This window comes from Lissotriton vulgaris, chromosome 2_1 (genome assembly GCF_964263255.1).
Source record: "Lissotriton vulgaris chromosome 2_1, aLisVul1.2, whole genome shotgun sequence".
In the NCBI taxonomy this organism is placed as follows: Eukaryota; Metazoa; Chordata; class Amphibia; order Caudata; family Salamandridae; genus Lissotriton; species Lissotriton vulgaris.
In genome coordinates this window covers 1,643,825,862-1,643,839,222 of record NC_141687.1, presented here as the reverse complement: position 1 = coordinate 1,643,839,222, position 13,361 = coordinate 1,643,825,862, and the positions used below count along the sequence as shown (strand labels likewise).

The window sequence follows — 13,361 nt, the reverse complement described above, 5'->3', positions numbered from 1 at the left end:
AAAAATACTTACCAGCATTGTAAAATATTATCAGAATGGTAAAGTACAACACTGTAAAAGTACAATGCGTTGTAACATTCCACATTGTTATGGTGTGTTTGGTAATGTTGGATATTCGCCTCAGATGTCGCAACATGTCAAAGGCTATTTTTGTCTCTTTTCTCCCTTTTACCCTCCATTGATTTTTTTTTTTATTCCTGTTTGCGTAGCATTGTTATTCTCAGCACTTCTAAGCCTCCACTTGTGCAAGTACTGCGCTGATACGCAAATCTTCAGCAATTGCTGGCATACTGAAGCAGCAAGTTGTTTGAAGGTTTTTTCAAGACTATGACATTTCCAATGTTTTACAAATATTTTTATGTGCGTATGAGTCAATCTATGTCAAGGTCTAAAGTGGGCTGGCAGAATGTATTCAGGAACAGCTTGTTCTTTCCTCTGCACTTACCAAAAGGAAAATAAAGACAGACTGATTAGCCGAGGGCGAACACTTAATTGTAATGTGAGCTAGGTGTACTTCTAATTAGAAGGCACAGACTTTAACCTTTATTGCGTTCTGGTTTACCATATACTCGAGGGTTTAATCATTCATACATACGGTTCTCATGATAAGCTCCACTTGAATTACTGGTCATGAACACGTTACTCTATTTGCATGCCATAATCGGATGTTTGGCACCCAACATGTGGTGTACTACTCTGTGTGTGCCAGGTATTGTGAGGAAACCCTGTAACACTCTCATTCACAATGCTGCTCTGACTGTACATTGTACTGGTAGGAAGGCTCCTCAGTTACCTGCATGGTGCTCTAGGTGCATCATGAAGTGACCGGTTAGGCTTGGTCTCTTACCTGTATGGAGGTCTGGGTGTAGCCATACTGTGGACAACTGTAGCTGTAGCTTCCTGTGTTCTGATCATACCCCCACTGGGCGTAATAATCCTGGTACTGCTCATAGTACTGGTTGAACTGATAGCCGTATATCTTGGTGTAATCTACAGTTTTTGCTTTTGTACTAAAAAAAAAAAGAAATAAAAAAAAGACTTTTTCAGCAAATCTCCCTCAGACAGGGATGTGTCAACAATATACCACACACAACACCTGGTGTAACTGTTTCAAAATTATTCCATGTGCAATCAATCCATGCTAAAAGTACTGAGTAGAATTTCCCACAAAGAAATCCAAATTGTATGTATGTATGTATGTATAGGCGTTCTTGTATTATCACTGTCACCCGATGGGCATCCTGGCGCTTAGACTATGATGACACAGAACAGGATTTTACCAGCTACCACTCTATTTACATTGATCTGGGGAACAGGTGAGTCTTTAACGCTTTTTTAAAGATGGCAAAATCTTCCAGGCCCCTTAGACCTAACAGTAGAGAATTCCACAGCCGCGCTGCGGTAATCCTGAAGGACCGTCCGCCCATCCGGGACCTCAAGAACTTGGGTACTACTACCAAGTGAGCTGAGGCTGACCGGAGTGGTCTTGATGGAAGGTACCATGAAAAGAGATCCTGCAAAGGGGCCGGACCTTGACTGTGTAAAGCTCTAAAAACCAGACATAGAGCCTTAAAGTTCACCCGTTGAGAAATTGGGAGCCAATGGAGGTCCCTGAGTGCCTTGGCAGAAGAATCCGAGCGCCGTCGCGACAGTGCCAGTTTGGCAGCGAAATTCTGTATTCGTTGGAGTTTTCCTAATACAGTAGTTGGGGCCCCCAGCAGCAATGCGTTGCAATAGTCGAGGCGACTTAATATTATGCTCCGCACTACCTCTGGTCTTGCCTGTGTCGGAAGCAAGGGTAGGATCTTTCTCAAGGATCCAAGTAGAGCCATACAAGTAGCCACCGTTTTATTTACTGTTATGTCCAGCTGTAGGTCGGAACTGAACATTACCCCCAGATTCCGAACCGAATCGGCAGGCAGACTAGTGCCTTGGAAATCGGGAGGCCAAAAACCCTGTGGTAGGGGTCTGGGGATCCGGTCCATGGAGCAGTGTAGTACCACGGTTTTTGAGCTGTTAAATTGGAGGGAGTTATTCCCCAGCCATTCTGCCGTAGAACACATGCATCGATGGAAAACCTCCTGTGACACCCCTCCCTTACCTTCAAACGAGAAGACAAGTTGGGTGTCATCGGCATAGTTGGTGACTGTTATGCCAAACGACTTGATCAGCATGATCAAGGGACGGAGGTACAGATTGAAGAGGATAGGGCTGATGGCTGAGCCCTGGGGTACTCCTTGCCCAACCCTCTTGATGTTTGATTGAAAGGGTGGCAGTGCAACTACCTGGTGCCTCAATCCAAATTGTATTCTATAAAAACATTTGAACTGTTCATATGCTCTATTTTTTTCACCCCCCACTTTTTGTTTTTATTAAAAGGACAACATTTGTATACCAAGTCTCTTTTGTCCTGCTTTTTCTCCTTCCCAGCTCGTTTGAACTGCCTGCACTACCGAGGACTAACAAAAAGTGTTTTTAACATTGTGATCAGACTGAAAATCCTTGATAATAAATGTAAAAATAGCAGTGATTATAAACACACATGCATAACATTGCATCTTGTGAAGTCTATCTACTTCACTGTATTGCATAAACTATGGGCAATGATGTGGAGAGCCTCTAAGATCCGCTCTTGCTCATAGCTCAGGCTGTCTACGGCACTACACAATGAAGTCAGCCTTTGGGAGACTTACTTTGCTTAACACAGTATTTCTTTTGACCTTCTCTGGGATAGTTTTCTATCAAACCAACAGATTCTATACTCTCGGTAATGGAAGTAAAATTAACTGTCCTCCCCTATTTCTGGAAGGCCGGACACAATTAAACTATCATGATGGCTGAGTCTTCTCATAAACTGGAGTGCAAGGAGGGGAGGAACTCTTTTACCCCCTACCTATATCATATGTGGAGGAGAGTAAATATTCGCAAATGATCTTCACGTTAAATGCATTTATATTTTTCATACTTATTACGATCCTCAGCACTGTGACCTTTGTAAGACCTTTAAAGCAAAAGCTTATCGAGACAGGGAGAGAAGATTATTTTCTTCCCTAAAAGTGCCTTCTTAAAATGAAATATTACAAAAAGAGGAACAGACTAGAGCTTGTAACTATTGTGGAGAAAAATACAAAATCTTCCTCCTCTAAATGCACTTCCTACGTTGGCCTCTAAACTCTTAATAGTTGTCAGGAAGGCAGACATCAGGTGATTGTTTACTCAACAGAAATTGAGTACTTCCCCAGGGCCCAAGCAACAGCCCCCTCATTGCAGACCATGTTAACATCAACTTTCTCATAGTTAATAACAACCTCAACACCCCTGTGTTTTTTCAGTGCAGACTCATCAACAACACAGCACATCAAGACCACTTTGTCCACGTCAATTACCTTGTACACTAGGCCCTGCTTATCAACTACTCTCATGTTCTTGGTGACCATGTCCAACGCTTTTTGTCATTAGCACTAGAGGATTTTGACTTTCCTTTCAGCTGACGTGCAGCGAGTGCAGCTCCCTTACCTTCATCTTCCTGTTGCTGAGACCCACGCCTCGCGGCCCCCGCTCCGCGGGTGCCGCTCGCAGGCCAGGTTATTTGGCAGTCTTGTGTTGCTGGACCCCCCCCGAGTGCATAGGAGCACCAACGCGGCTTTGTTGAGCCGGCATTTGCATCAGAAGGCGTGAGGCGGGACTGCGAGGACCAGCAGGCAGCGCGGCGCTGATCGGCCGCAGCTGGTCCTCTTCCCGCCCCTCCACCGGTCAAAACCACCGTGCCGAGTGAGTCGCCTGGGACTTTCCTTTCAGCTGACGTGCAGCGAGTGCAGCTCCCTTACCTTCATCTTCCTGTTGCTGAGACCCACGCCTCGCGGCCCCCGCTCCGCGGGAGCCGCTCGCAGGCCAGGTTATTTGGCAGTCTTGTGTTGCTGGACCCCCCCGAGTGCATAGGAGCACCAACGCGGCTTTGTTGAGCCGGCATTTGCATCAGAAGGCGTGAGGCGGGACTGCGAGGACCAGCAGGCAGCGCGGCGCTGATCGGCCGCAGCTGGTCCTCTTCCCGCCCCTCCACCTGTCCCTCCCATATATTCTGCTGCAGCAACGCGCACGCGGGACGCGCGCGGGGCGACTACCGGGGCGAAGACCGGGCAAAGAGCGGGCCGTTTAAGGCCGTTCAAGGACGGCAGAGGACGGCCCTGGCCCAGAACTCTTGTTTCTTCGCCCTTGATAACCATAACGTCCAAGATGTCGACCATACGCAACAGAACTCGAAGTTGCGCGAAAAAAGCTACGGCGGTAGCACAGGTGACTGGACCTATTGATCTTTTTATTTCACGTGTACATGAGACTATTGACCAAAGTATTGTTTTATTGGAAAAAAGAGTCTCCATGGATCTTGCAAACGCTAGGCGCTCATCCTTGGGCCCTTTGGCAAAGGTTAAATCACCTGCTCTGCAGACTTTGAATAATTGCTCCTTACCCATAACCATGCCTACTAATAGTGTTCCGACTGTACCAAATACTGTTGATCTATCGGTTGCCCCATCAGACTCAGACCCGTCTTTTGAAGACCTGGAGGTTACACCAGATCTAGAAACCTGTCAGTCACCTGACAAAGCGGTACCGAGTCTGAGCGGGTCTAACGATGCGGAAACAGCTCCTGTACCCATTGTCCCCCGGGGAAGGGCTCCTAACCTCCCCAAGGTTACATCGAAGGGTAAAAATAAAGTAAAAGCACCAGTTAGGAATCACAATTTGATTTCCCCCACTCCACAAATGACATCAGGTATTCCGTGCTGGGTGCAAAACATGGTAATAGATTTAAAACTAGACCTTGAAGCCACTTTAGCAGCACAAATCAAGCCTTTAATTTCTAAAGTGGACAGGCTTACTTCTTTAATACACTCAAAATGGCCACACAAAAAGCAGGGACAAGGGCCTGATCAGCTACAAGGGACCACAGAATTAGCCCCTGAATGTTTATCGAGCATCCAGCCCCCTAAAGACGTATCAAATAAGGTTCAAGTTATTGCAGCCCCTGGGAACCCAGTTATATCCCTTGTGTCGCAAACAGGGAACAACTCCGTCCAACCAACAACTGTACTGATTTCAAAGGAGAAGGCTCCTGTTCAGGCGAATCAACACCCTGTTGTTGATAATATTACCACCTCCACTATTCAAGCTAAAGAAGTTGCAGGGAAACCCAATCCAACTTCTGCATCTCTTCCTACAAACAAACCAGAAGGGCCTAAGCTAAAGCAGGCACGTTTTAGGTCCATTAATTTACCACCAGAGGTTTCCCCTTTTGTTGTTGTGTTGACAGCAGTTCCCCCATTGAAGGAGGGAGTAAAAGAAACGTTTACCGAGCTTAGAAATAAATGTGCTCAATGGCTCCACCTACATAAACCTCTACCTAATAACATGAACGGTGAAATCCTTACCGTGCGTAGAGGGGACTGGGTGGGCAGAAGCAAGAAAACAATAGTAGGGGACGTAATCACAGTTAATTTTAGGGATGTAGGGGCAGCAAGCTATATATGTAATGCACCCAATAGTGGTCCTGCCACCCAAATTAACCCACTTCCTTTGTCTTATTTTTTATCAAAGCCCGCACGACCTAACCCTCCCTGTTCCACTTTTCAAAGTAACAGAGGACCTGGGTATCTTCCACAGCAAGCTGCCAAACCTTGGCTGCAACCACCTTATCCGCCTCCTTTTTTCCCACATTATGTTAATTTACAGCAGCAGCTATCAAATGCCTCACCTTTTCCTATGCATCAAGTTAAAGCCCACTGGCAACACCCTTTTCATTTCCCGCCACCTTTACCTCAGTCTGCTTACCAATGGCAGCAATCCTTTCAGCCACCACAATTAGATAAACATCCGTGGCAACAAACATGGCAGGACCTGCCCCACTCCCAAGACCCCATGTCCTCACAATTCGCCCATCCAAATAGATATGCCGTGCTAGATGAGGTAGACTGACTCAGCCCTGCAGAAGCACTGGATTTAAACATTCCTACGCCCTTTCTTGATATGGTGTGTTCTTCTTCTCCTGTCACGCCCCTAGCCGTACTTCCCGAATCTACTATATTGACATCCCTAACACCCCCCCAGCATATAGGTAATCGGGGTAGCCCTGATACATGTATAACTACTGCTAGCCCCAGCCTAAGCCCAGTTACCATCTTTCGGGAAGATGGTCCTGCCTTATTACCACCAGCAAATCAGTCGGAGTTGTCTGTCGTTGGTGATCTTGGTAAACCAGCAGGAATTTCTCTTATTTCCTGGAACATCGCTGGCCTTACCGGCAAATTAGGTACACCCTTCTGGACCAGCTTTATGGGTGAGGGATTTGACCTAATTCTATTGCAGGAAACTTGGTGTCCAGACCCTATTAATATCGAAGGGTATGCATCCTTCTGTCTTAGAGCAACCAAATCCAGCTCGGGCAGGGCTAAGGGGGGCCTTTTATTGCTTGTGTCAACCAAGCTGTGTGACTGTACGGTCAAATATAGTACGACCGTGGGGACACACAGCCAAGTTATAAGGGTGGAGTGTAGGAAGAATATTGATTTAGTCATTGTTAATTTCTATAACAATATTTTTGATGCTACTAGGGGGGATATTTTACTGCCTCTAGAAAGGGAAATTACTAAGGCCCTTGATATCTCGAAAAGAAAGGCTGAGGTGGTTTGGGCTGGCGATTTTAACTTGCAGCCCTGCCATCTGTCTAATGGGAACATCTGTGGCTTCGATGCAGCATTAAATAGCCATTGGGGAGACCTGGGGGCGAGGGAGGATTCTCCCCACTTCCAACACTGCAGTTATGGTTCCACGTTAAATAATATGCTAGTCACGCTAGACATGACCCTGTTAAACTGCAATGTTAACAATCGGGCAATAATATGCCCCACATTTACAGGCAGAGATGCAGGTTCATTTATAGATCACATTTTGCTGTCTAGCAGTGGAGACTATACTGATTTGTATGTAAACGAAGAAAGTCTCAGTGACCATAATAGCCTACGTGTTACCCTCTTGGGGCATGGTACCTCATTAGTTCCAGGTGGTAAATGTACAACCGACATAGTGCCTACTAGACCAAAGGGCCTAAGGGTCAAATGGACTGGTCTAAATTCTAAAGTTAAGCAGAAGGAGGTTCTTACTCAATGCAAGAAACAAATTAGTTATTGTTTGGATGATGACTGTGATTCTGGCTGCTTAATAGATTACTTTGTATCTATGAATAGTATTATCGATGGTATTTTTACTAAGACCCCGTCAGCCAATAGTGGTCCAAAGCAGGGGTGGTTCGATAAGACCTGTATAGTCGCCCTCCGCGACCTAAAGAATGCTTTAGGTACCAAACCACGTGTTAAGGCGGATATACAATACCTCAGGGCCAGTTACAAAACAGCTATCAATAAAAGGAAAAGGGTATTACAGACTGAAGCTTGGGATAAGCTGAGGGAGGCTGCTGAGACCAAAAATAGTAAACTTTATTGGGAAACAATTAATAGCCCGTTTCTCAATAAAGAAAACGTTCCAGAACTGACCTCATATGTGGCATGTAGCGACTGGGTTAATCATTTTTCCAAAATATTTAATCCAGAAGGGTCAACTTCTGAGTCACCACCACCAGATATAAACCCATGGTTGCCCCTTTCGATGGCTATAACACTAGAAGAATGCCATGAAGCAATCTCTTTAAGTAAAGGAGGCAAGGCCCCTGGCCCCGATGGGGTCCCGCTGGATTTATACAAAGATGAAACAGCTTTATGGGCTCCCATTTTGATGAGGATTTTTAATTGTGCGGCTGAAAGTGAATTTCCATCTACTTGGGGTCAATCGATTATCATTCCTTTACATAAGAAAGGTGACAAATCAGAGGCCTCTAATTATCGTCCAATTTCATTATTGGACGCCTCTGTAAAGGTGATGAGTAGGATTTTGCTGAAGAGGCTAGAAGACTGGGCAACTGATTTTAACATCTTAACTAGAGTCCAATATGGCTTTCGCAAAGGCCTGGGCACACTGGACCAATGCGTAAATCTGGACCTTTTAATCAGTAAATATACTGTGGCTAAAAGTGGCAACCTCTTTTTATGTTTTGCTGATTTGAGCAGCGCTTTTGATTTGTTTAACCATAACATTCTCTGGGAGGTTCTGCTTGATGCAGGGGCCCCAAGGGAAATAGTTTATTTTTTAGCTAGACTGTACGAAAAACTTTCATGTAAAGTCCGCTATGGCACCCTTGGTGAATGTACCCCGTTCTTTAGAGTGTCTCGGGGCATACGCCAGGGTTGTGTTTTAGCCCCGCTTTTATTTTCCCTTTTTATTAACGGTGTCGACCGATCCTTGACCGACATCCCTGCAGATGCCCCCCTGATTGGTGGTAAACCTGTTCCGCTGTTACTTTATGCGGATGACGCTGTTCTTTTATCTCGAACACAGATGGGCCTACAGCGCCTAATTGATAATTTCATGCAGTTTATTCAAGCTAGGCGGCTTCGTGTGAACAAAACCAAGACGTATGTAATGTCATGTGGTCAGGCAGCCAAGCAGGTAAAGCATACTTTTTTCCTAGATAAGGAAAAGTTGACCTCTGTTAAGTCCTTTTGTTATCTGGGAATAACATATAATAATAGTGGGTCCTGGAACGCGGAATTTGATGCTGTAAAAATAAAAATGCTACGGTCTACTAGTAGCATATTTCGTTTTGCCTCTAAACTTGGCTCACGAAGTATCTTAGATATGATGAACATATACAATGTATGTTGTGTTTCCTCTGTTCTGTATGGGGCAGGGGTGTGGGGACACTGCGAGGGTATTTTCCTGCAGAAGGAGGAAAACAAGTTCTTAAGGAGGTTGTTATGTGTTCCCCCTTCTGCCTCCATCCAGTTGATCCATGAAGAAGTCGGGATCGAGTACATTTCTGACTTAGCAGCAGTTCGGCCACTCTTATTGTGGCGTTCTATTTGGGCTAAGCCAGAGACTCGATTCACTCAGGATATTATCCTTGATTGTATAGGTTTGGATCACTCCTCACGTATATTATGGTTAAGATACATTCATCGCTGGTATCTCCTTCTTTTTAACATTGATGTGTTCCGTGAGCCTGAAAAGGTTGTTTCCATTTCAAAAAAAGAAATTAAGACAACGTTTCTAAATTTTCGTAAGGCTGAGCGAGATAAAACCGTTGGCAATCTTGTCACTGTGAAATTCTATAAAGATTTAAATCTAGCTCCTGGACTCCAATCCTATCTTGTATATGTGACTCGCCCCTCTCACCAGTATGTTTTAACACGGGTCAGATTGGGCATTGTTCACCACTTGGTTGCTTTTCCAAACACAAAAACCAGTTCAAACATACCCTGTCCGTGTGATAGTACCTCCCGGCAGAGTAGTTGCCATTTCTTACTTTTTTGTAAATTTTTTCAGTTTCTCAGGTTAAAATACCTCAAACCAATTTTTATCAAATATAACATTTGTACCACACAAACAGCATTGATATTTTTATCTTCATTAGAGAACGAGGAGATTTGTTTCTTCTTGGCTACTTTTATTTTAAAATGTACAGCTGCCAGGAAAAGTATTGTATTATAATAATGTTTACTTACCTGTCTGTACTTATGTTATACAGCTGCCAGGAACTGTTTATGATGATATTACCGCTAACACTCCTGTCTGTATATATATACTTTCATTTTTAAATTTTATATCAATTTCTGTAATTAAGGTATTATTATATATGTAGAGGTCCACAGTATTGAATGATTACTTAATAATTTTAATGTACAGTTCCCAGGAAAGGCCTAGTGAGTAACTAGGAGAGATTATATGGTGATTTTAATATTTCAATTATGTACTTTTGCTTGTATGATTTGTATGTACAAATCGAATAAAAGCTTTTGAACTTGAACTTGATACTGACTATGTCCACCACTTGGAAGAGAGATATGAAGAAGAGAAGGAGTAAGAGATTCTAGTCTTCTTCAGCGAGGATGATGGGAAGAGACGGAGACATAAGTGGCGAAAATATTAATGAAATAAACAAGCAGATACCGAGACTATCCACTTTATGGTGGACATCTTTTCTATCTAAAGCCTCCCAAGGAGCTCAGTTGTGGTACATTACCGGGAGAGTTTGAAGATGATGCAGAAGGAGTTATCCGTTTACATATCAAATCCCTTCTGATAAAGCAAAGGTGGCTGTGCCCTTGGCACCAGAGCAGGCATCAGTAATTCCACTGTGGTCAGACCGTATTCAGAGTCAGCCACTGCAAGGTTTTGAGAGACCAAGCTACTATGATGCTATACCCACTCTTAAATGAGGATACAATGAATGGGATTATTATGATGTTTCTGATAAGCGAAGGGCTCTAAAAACGCCCTAACACAAGACTTCCTTCTGGAAGACACTGCCAAGCTACGGATTTCTATTGAAAGGGATTCCCCATAGTTCAAACTACCTATATCTGCTAATGAGATGCTTTGTTTCCTATTTGATGTCAAGGGAAAGTCCAAATGATTGCTAAGATCCTCCCCTACAAGCCTCGAAAAATCATAAACATTTTCTAGACCTGCAGGTCTTGTGAATTAAATAATCTACTTAACCTAATTATAATGCTCTTTACCCATAAACTATTTTCAAATTATGGGATCCCTGGGCAAATATTTAAATCACTGAGCCGCCATTTTCTTCTTTGTCACATATGAGAGCACCTTCAAACATGCGAGTTCGGCATGCCTGCTGTACAAAAACACTTTTGTTTGATTTAATAGACTAAACTTTCATTCCATATAGAATACAAATCGAGCCATATGTAGGATACACATGGCAGCTGACTTGCCTCTTAGTTGATTAACAGCATAGTCATAAGGACGGGGGCAGCAATGTTTCTCAAATCATGTTTAAAAACTTTTATTTTTTATAAATACATAACTAAAGTATGAAGTGATAGCAAACTCATTTGCAATTACAGATTTTTTATTGAAATGGCCACAAAATGTCCCACTGACATGCAGTTTTACTGATAAAACTATGTAGTGTACAATGTTTAGAAATCGAATTTCTGCAAATATTTGTCATTTGCACATCACCAAGTAAAGGGTTCTGAGTTGTTTTTGCTCCTATTTAAATCTTTGTTTACATCACACTTGAAAAAAAACCTTTTGTAATTCCTGCTATATTTTGGAATATTTACACTATTCATTTACAAGCAGTTTAAATATTGTGCGTTTGAAAAAAACACCCTACATCTTACAGCCTTTTGTTTCACAATGATTGTCAGATAGATCCCTTGACACAAATCTCTAACTGTAATAAGAGAAAGAAAAGTAAACACCATGTTCGAGGATAAGATGAGCAGCAATTAGTTAAAAAGAAAAATTGATATTTTACCTCAGATCGTGAACAGACCGCAAATGCAACTGTGTTAAGATAAAAGTACGAGTTACTTAACTTCGGTAACAATGTATCTGGTAGAGACGATTCTAGACGCAGATTCATTCACGTAAAATTATCTCCAGGTGTGAGACTGGATCCGGAAACTTTTTTGTCCCAGCATCCCTGCTCGCCGGGAGCGGGGCGACATCACGCGACTCCACCCAGGCGTCGTCCGCGCACGTGATGTCAGCGAGGTAACATAAGACCCGTCTCGGCGCGCCTACGTCAGTTTTCTTCCGAGAACTTTTCCGCACCACAACGTGGAATCACCAGGTAAAAAACTGTGGAAGCATGGGAACAGTGTGCGAAGAGCAGAATAATTGGAAAGAAGCGGTGACTAACCACACTACACAGAATAGTGGCAACACCGTAGAACCCAAAGACAGGAAAGAAGCGCAGCCAGAGCCCTGCGCAGCCACCCTGTCAGAACATAGACAGCCTCCCACTCCCGTGCCCCAGAGGCAAGAAACATGCGTAAAGTCATGGTACAGGTAGTAAACCTACCTACCCATCCCGAGAAAGGGGACCAGTCCGAAGACAGGCAGGGACAACAACCCTCAAAGCCACCCCAACAGAGGGCAACCACTACAAGGGATAAGGCAAGGCATGGCCAGATGACCCATAAGCAGGGGATAGCACTGGAAGGAAGGAAGGAACAGGAAGGACAGAGATAGAAAGCACTCTCCCTCCAAGCCTGGAGTAGCCAGAGCAGCAGGGCACCGCAACACATGACCCCATCTGCCAAGAACCAGGGAGGAACGCACCGCCCCCCAGACGGAGCGACCAGTCAAGAACAGGAAGGCACTCACTGGAGACACAACCCCCCAACCGGGAGGCGAGTACCGAAGACCAACCCAAGGGTCCTCGCAGAAAAGGGGAGGAAGGGCGGGCCGTGAAGGAATCTGCGGCTAGAATCGTCTCTACCAGATACATCGTTACCGAAGGTAAGTAACTCGTCCAGCTGAGACTACTAGCCGCAGATTCCTACACTTAGAATAGATACCCTAGCAATACCCCCTGGGAAGGAGCTACTGCGAAAGGATCCCACCCGCCAATACAGAACAGAGGGCCCCAAGGGGCCAGATCTGCGGACCAGGAAGAATCTTGTCCGTGCCAGGCAATGGGAACCCCCACAAGCAGAACCCCACTGACTCAAAGGGGATATTGGAGGGAAAAGAAGGCTGAAGAGGCTCGTACACTCACAGCAAAGGCACCCATGGTAAGGGCGGAGAGGCTGAAGCATCCCACTCCCCCACAAGGCAACACAACTTCCGTCCAAGACCAAAAAGGATAAACGGAAGAAGAAGCCTAGAGGGACCGAGGAAATGAGGGAAAAGAAGATGGACCCACTCCAGATGGAGAGCAGCCTGCTAGCCAGAACATCACCGTCAGTCAAGCCTCCAGAAGCAGGAAGAAGAGAAGAAGAAAAAAAGGGCAGCCCGAGGCCCCAGGAAGGCTGAGTAGACAGCGCCTGGCAAGGGAGAACACAGAGGCATCCCAGACCTCAGGACAGGAGCAGGGAAAGGAGGAGATGCCCGGGCACACCACTACGAGTGACCGCTCACACGAACTCAATGAGCAAAAGCAACCAACACAACCGCCATGGAGAACAGGCACCCGAAGGCGACCAGAACCCTCCAGCAGAGAGCAAGACATATGACCTAGGGTACGACAAGCCCCAAACATGGGAAACTTCTTCGGAAGAACTTCCGCAGCAGAGGAACAAACAAAAGAGCCACGGGAAAACATCACCCCAGCGAAAGGCTTGACAAACCGCCCTGAGATTAGGCCTTCTGCTTGATTGGGCTAAGTCTGCGCAACAATTCCAACACATAACCAACAAAAGGGCCATCCAGCAGCCAACAATGCCAAAATCCCAAGGACGCAGTGGCTAGAAAACGCACTCAGCAATCAGAACAAC

General features: G+C 44.9%; 1 protein-coding gene across 2 annotated transcripts in view; it reads right to left on the bottom strand.

Moving 5' to 3' along the window:
* The window catches only part of TRNAU1AP (tRNA selenocysteine 1 associated protein 1), a 296,944-nt gene that overhangs the window by 112,231 nt on the left and 171,352 nt on the right, over nucleotides 1–13,361 (bottom strand). For both annotated transcript variants that reach the window (XR_015308501.1, XM_086957540.1), the window contains exon 7: nucleotides 848–1,010. Coding sequence is in view for 1 of the 2 variants with exons in the window: in XM_086957540.1 (XP_086813666.1) it covers nucleotides 848–1,010 (163 nt within the window). In the remaining variant the exon portion in view is untranslated. The remainder of the gene's footprint in view (nucleotides 1–847; nucleotides 1,011–13,361) is intronic.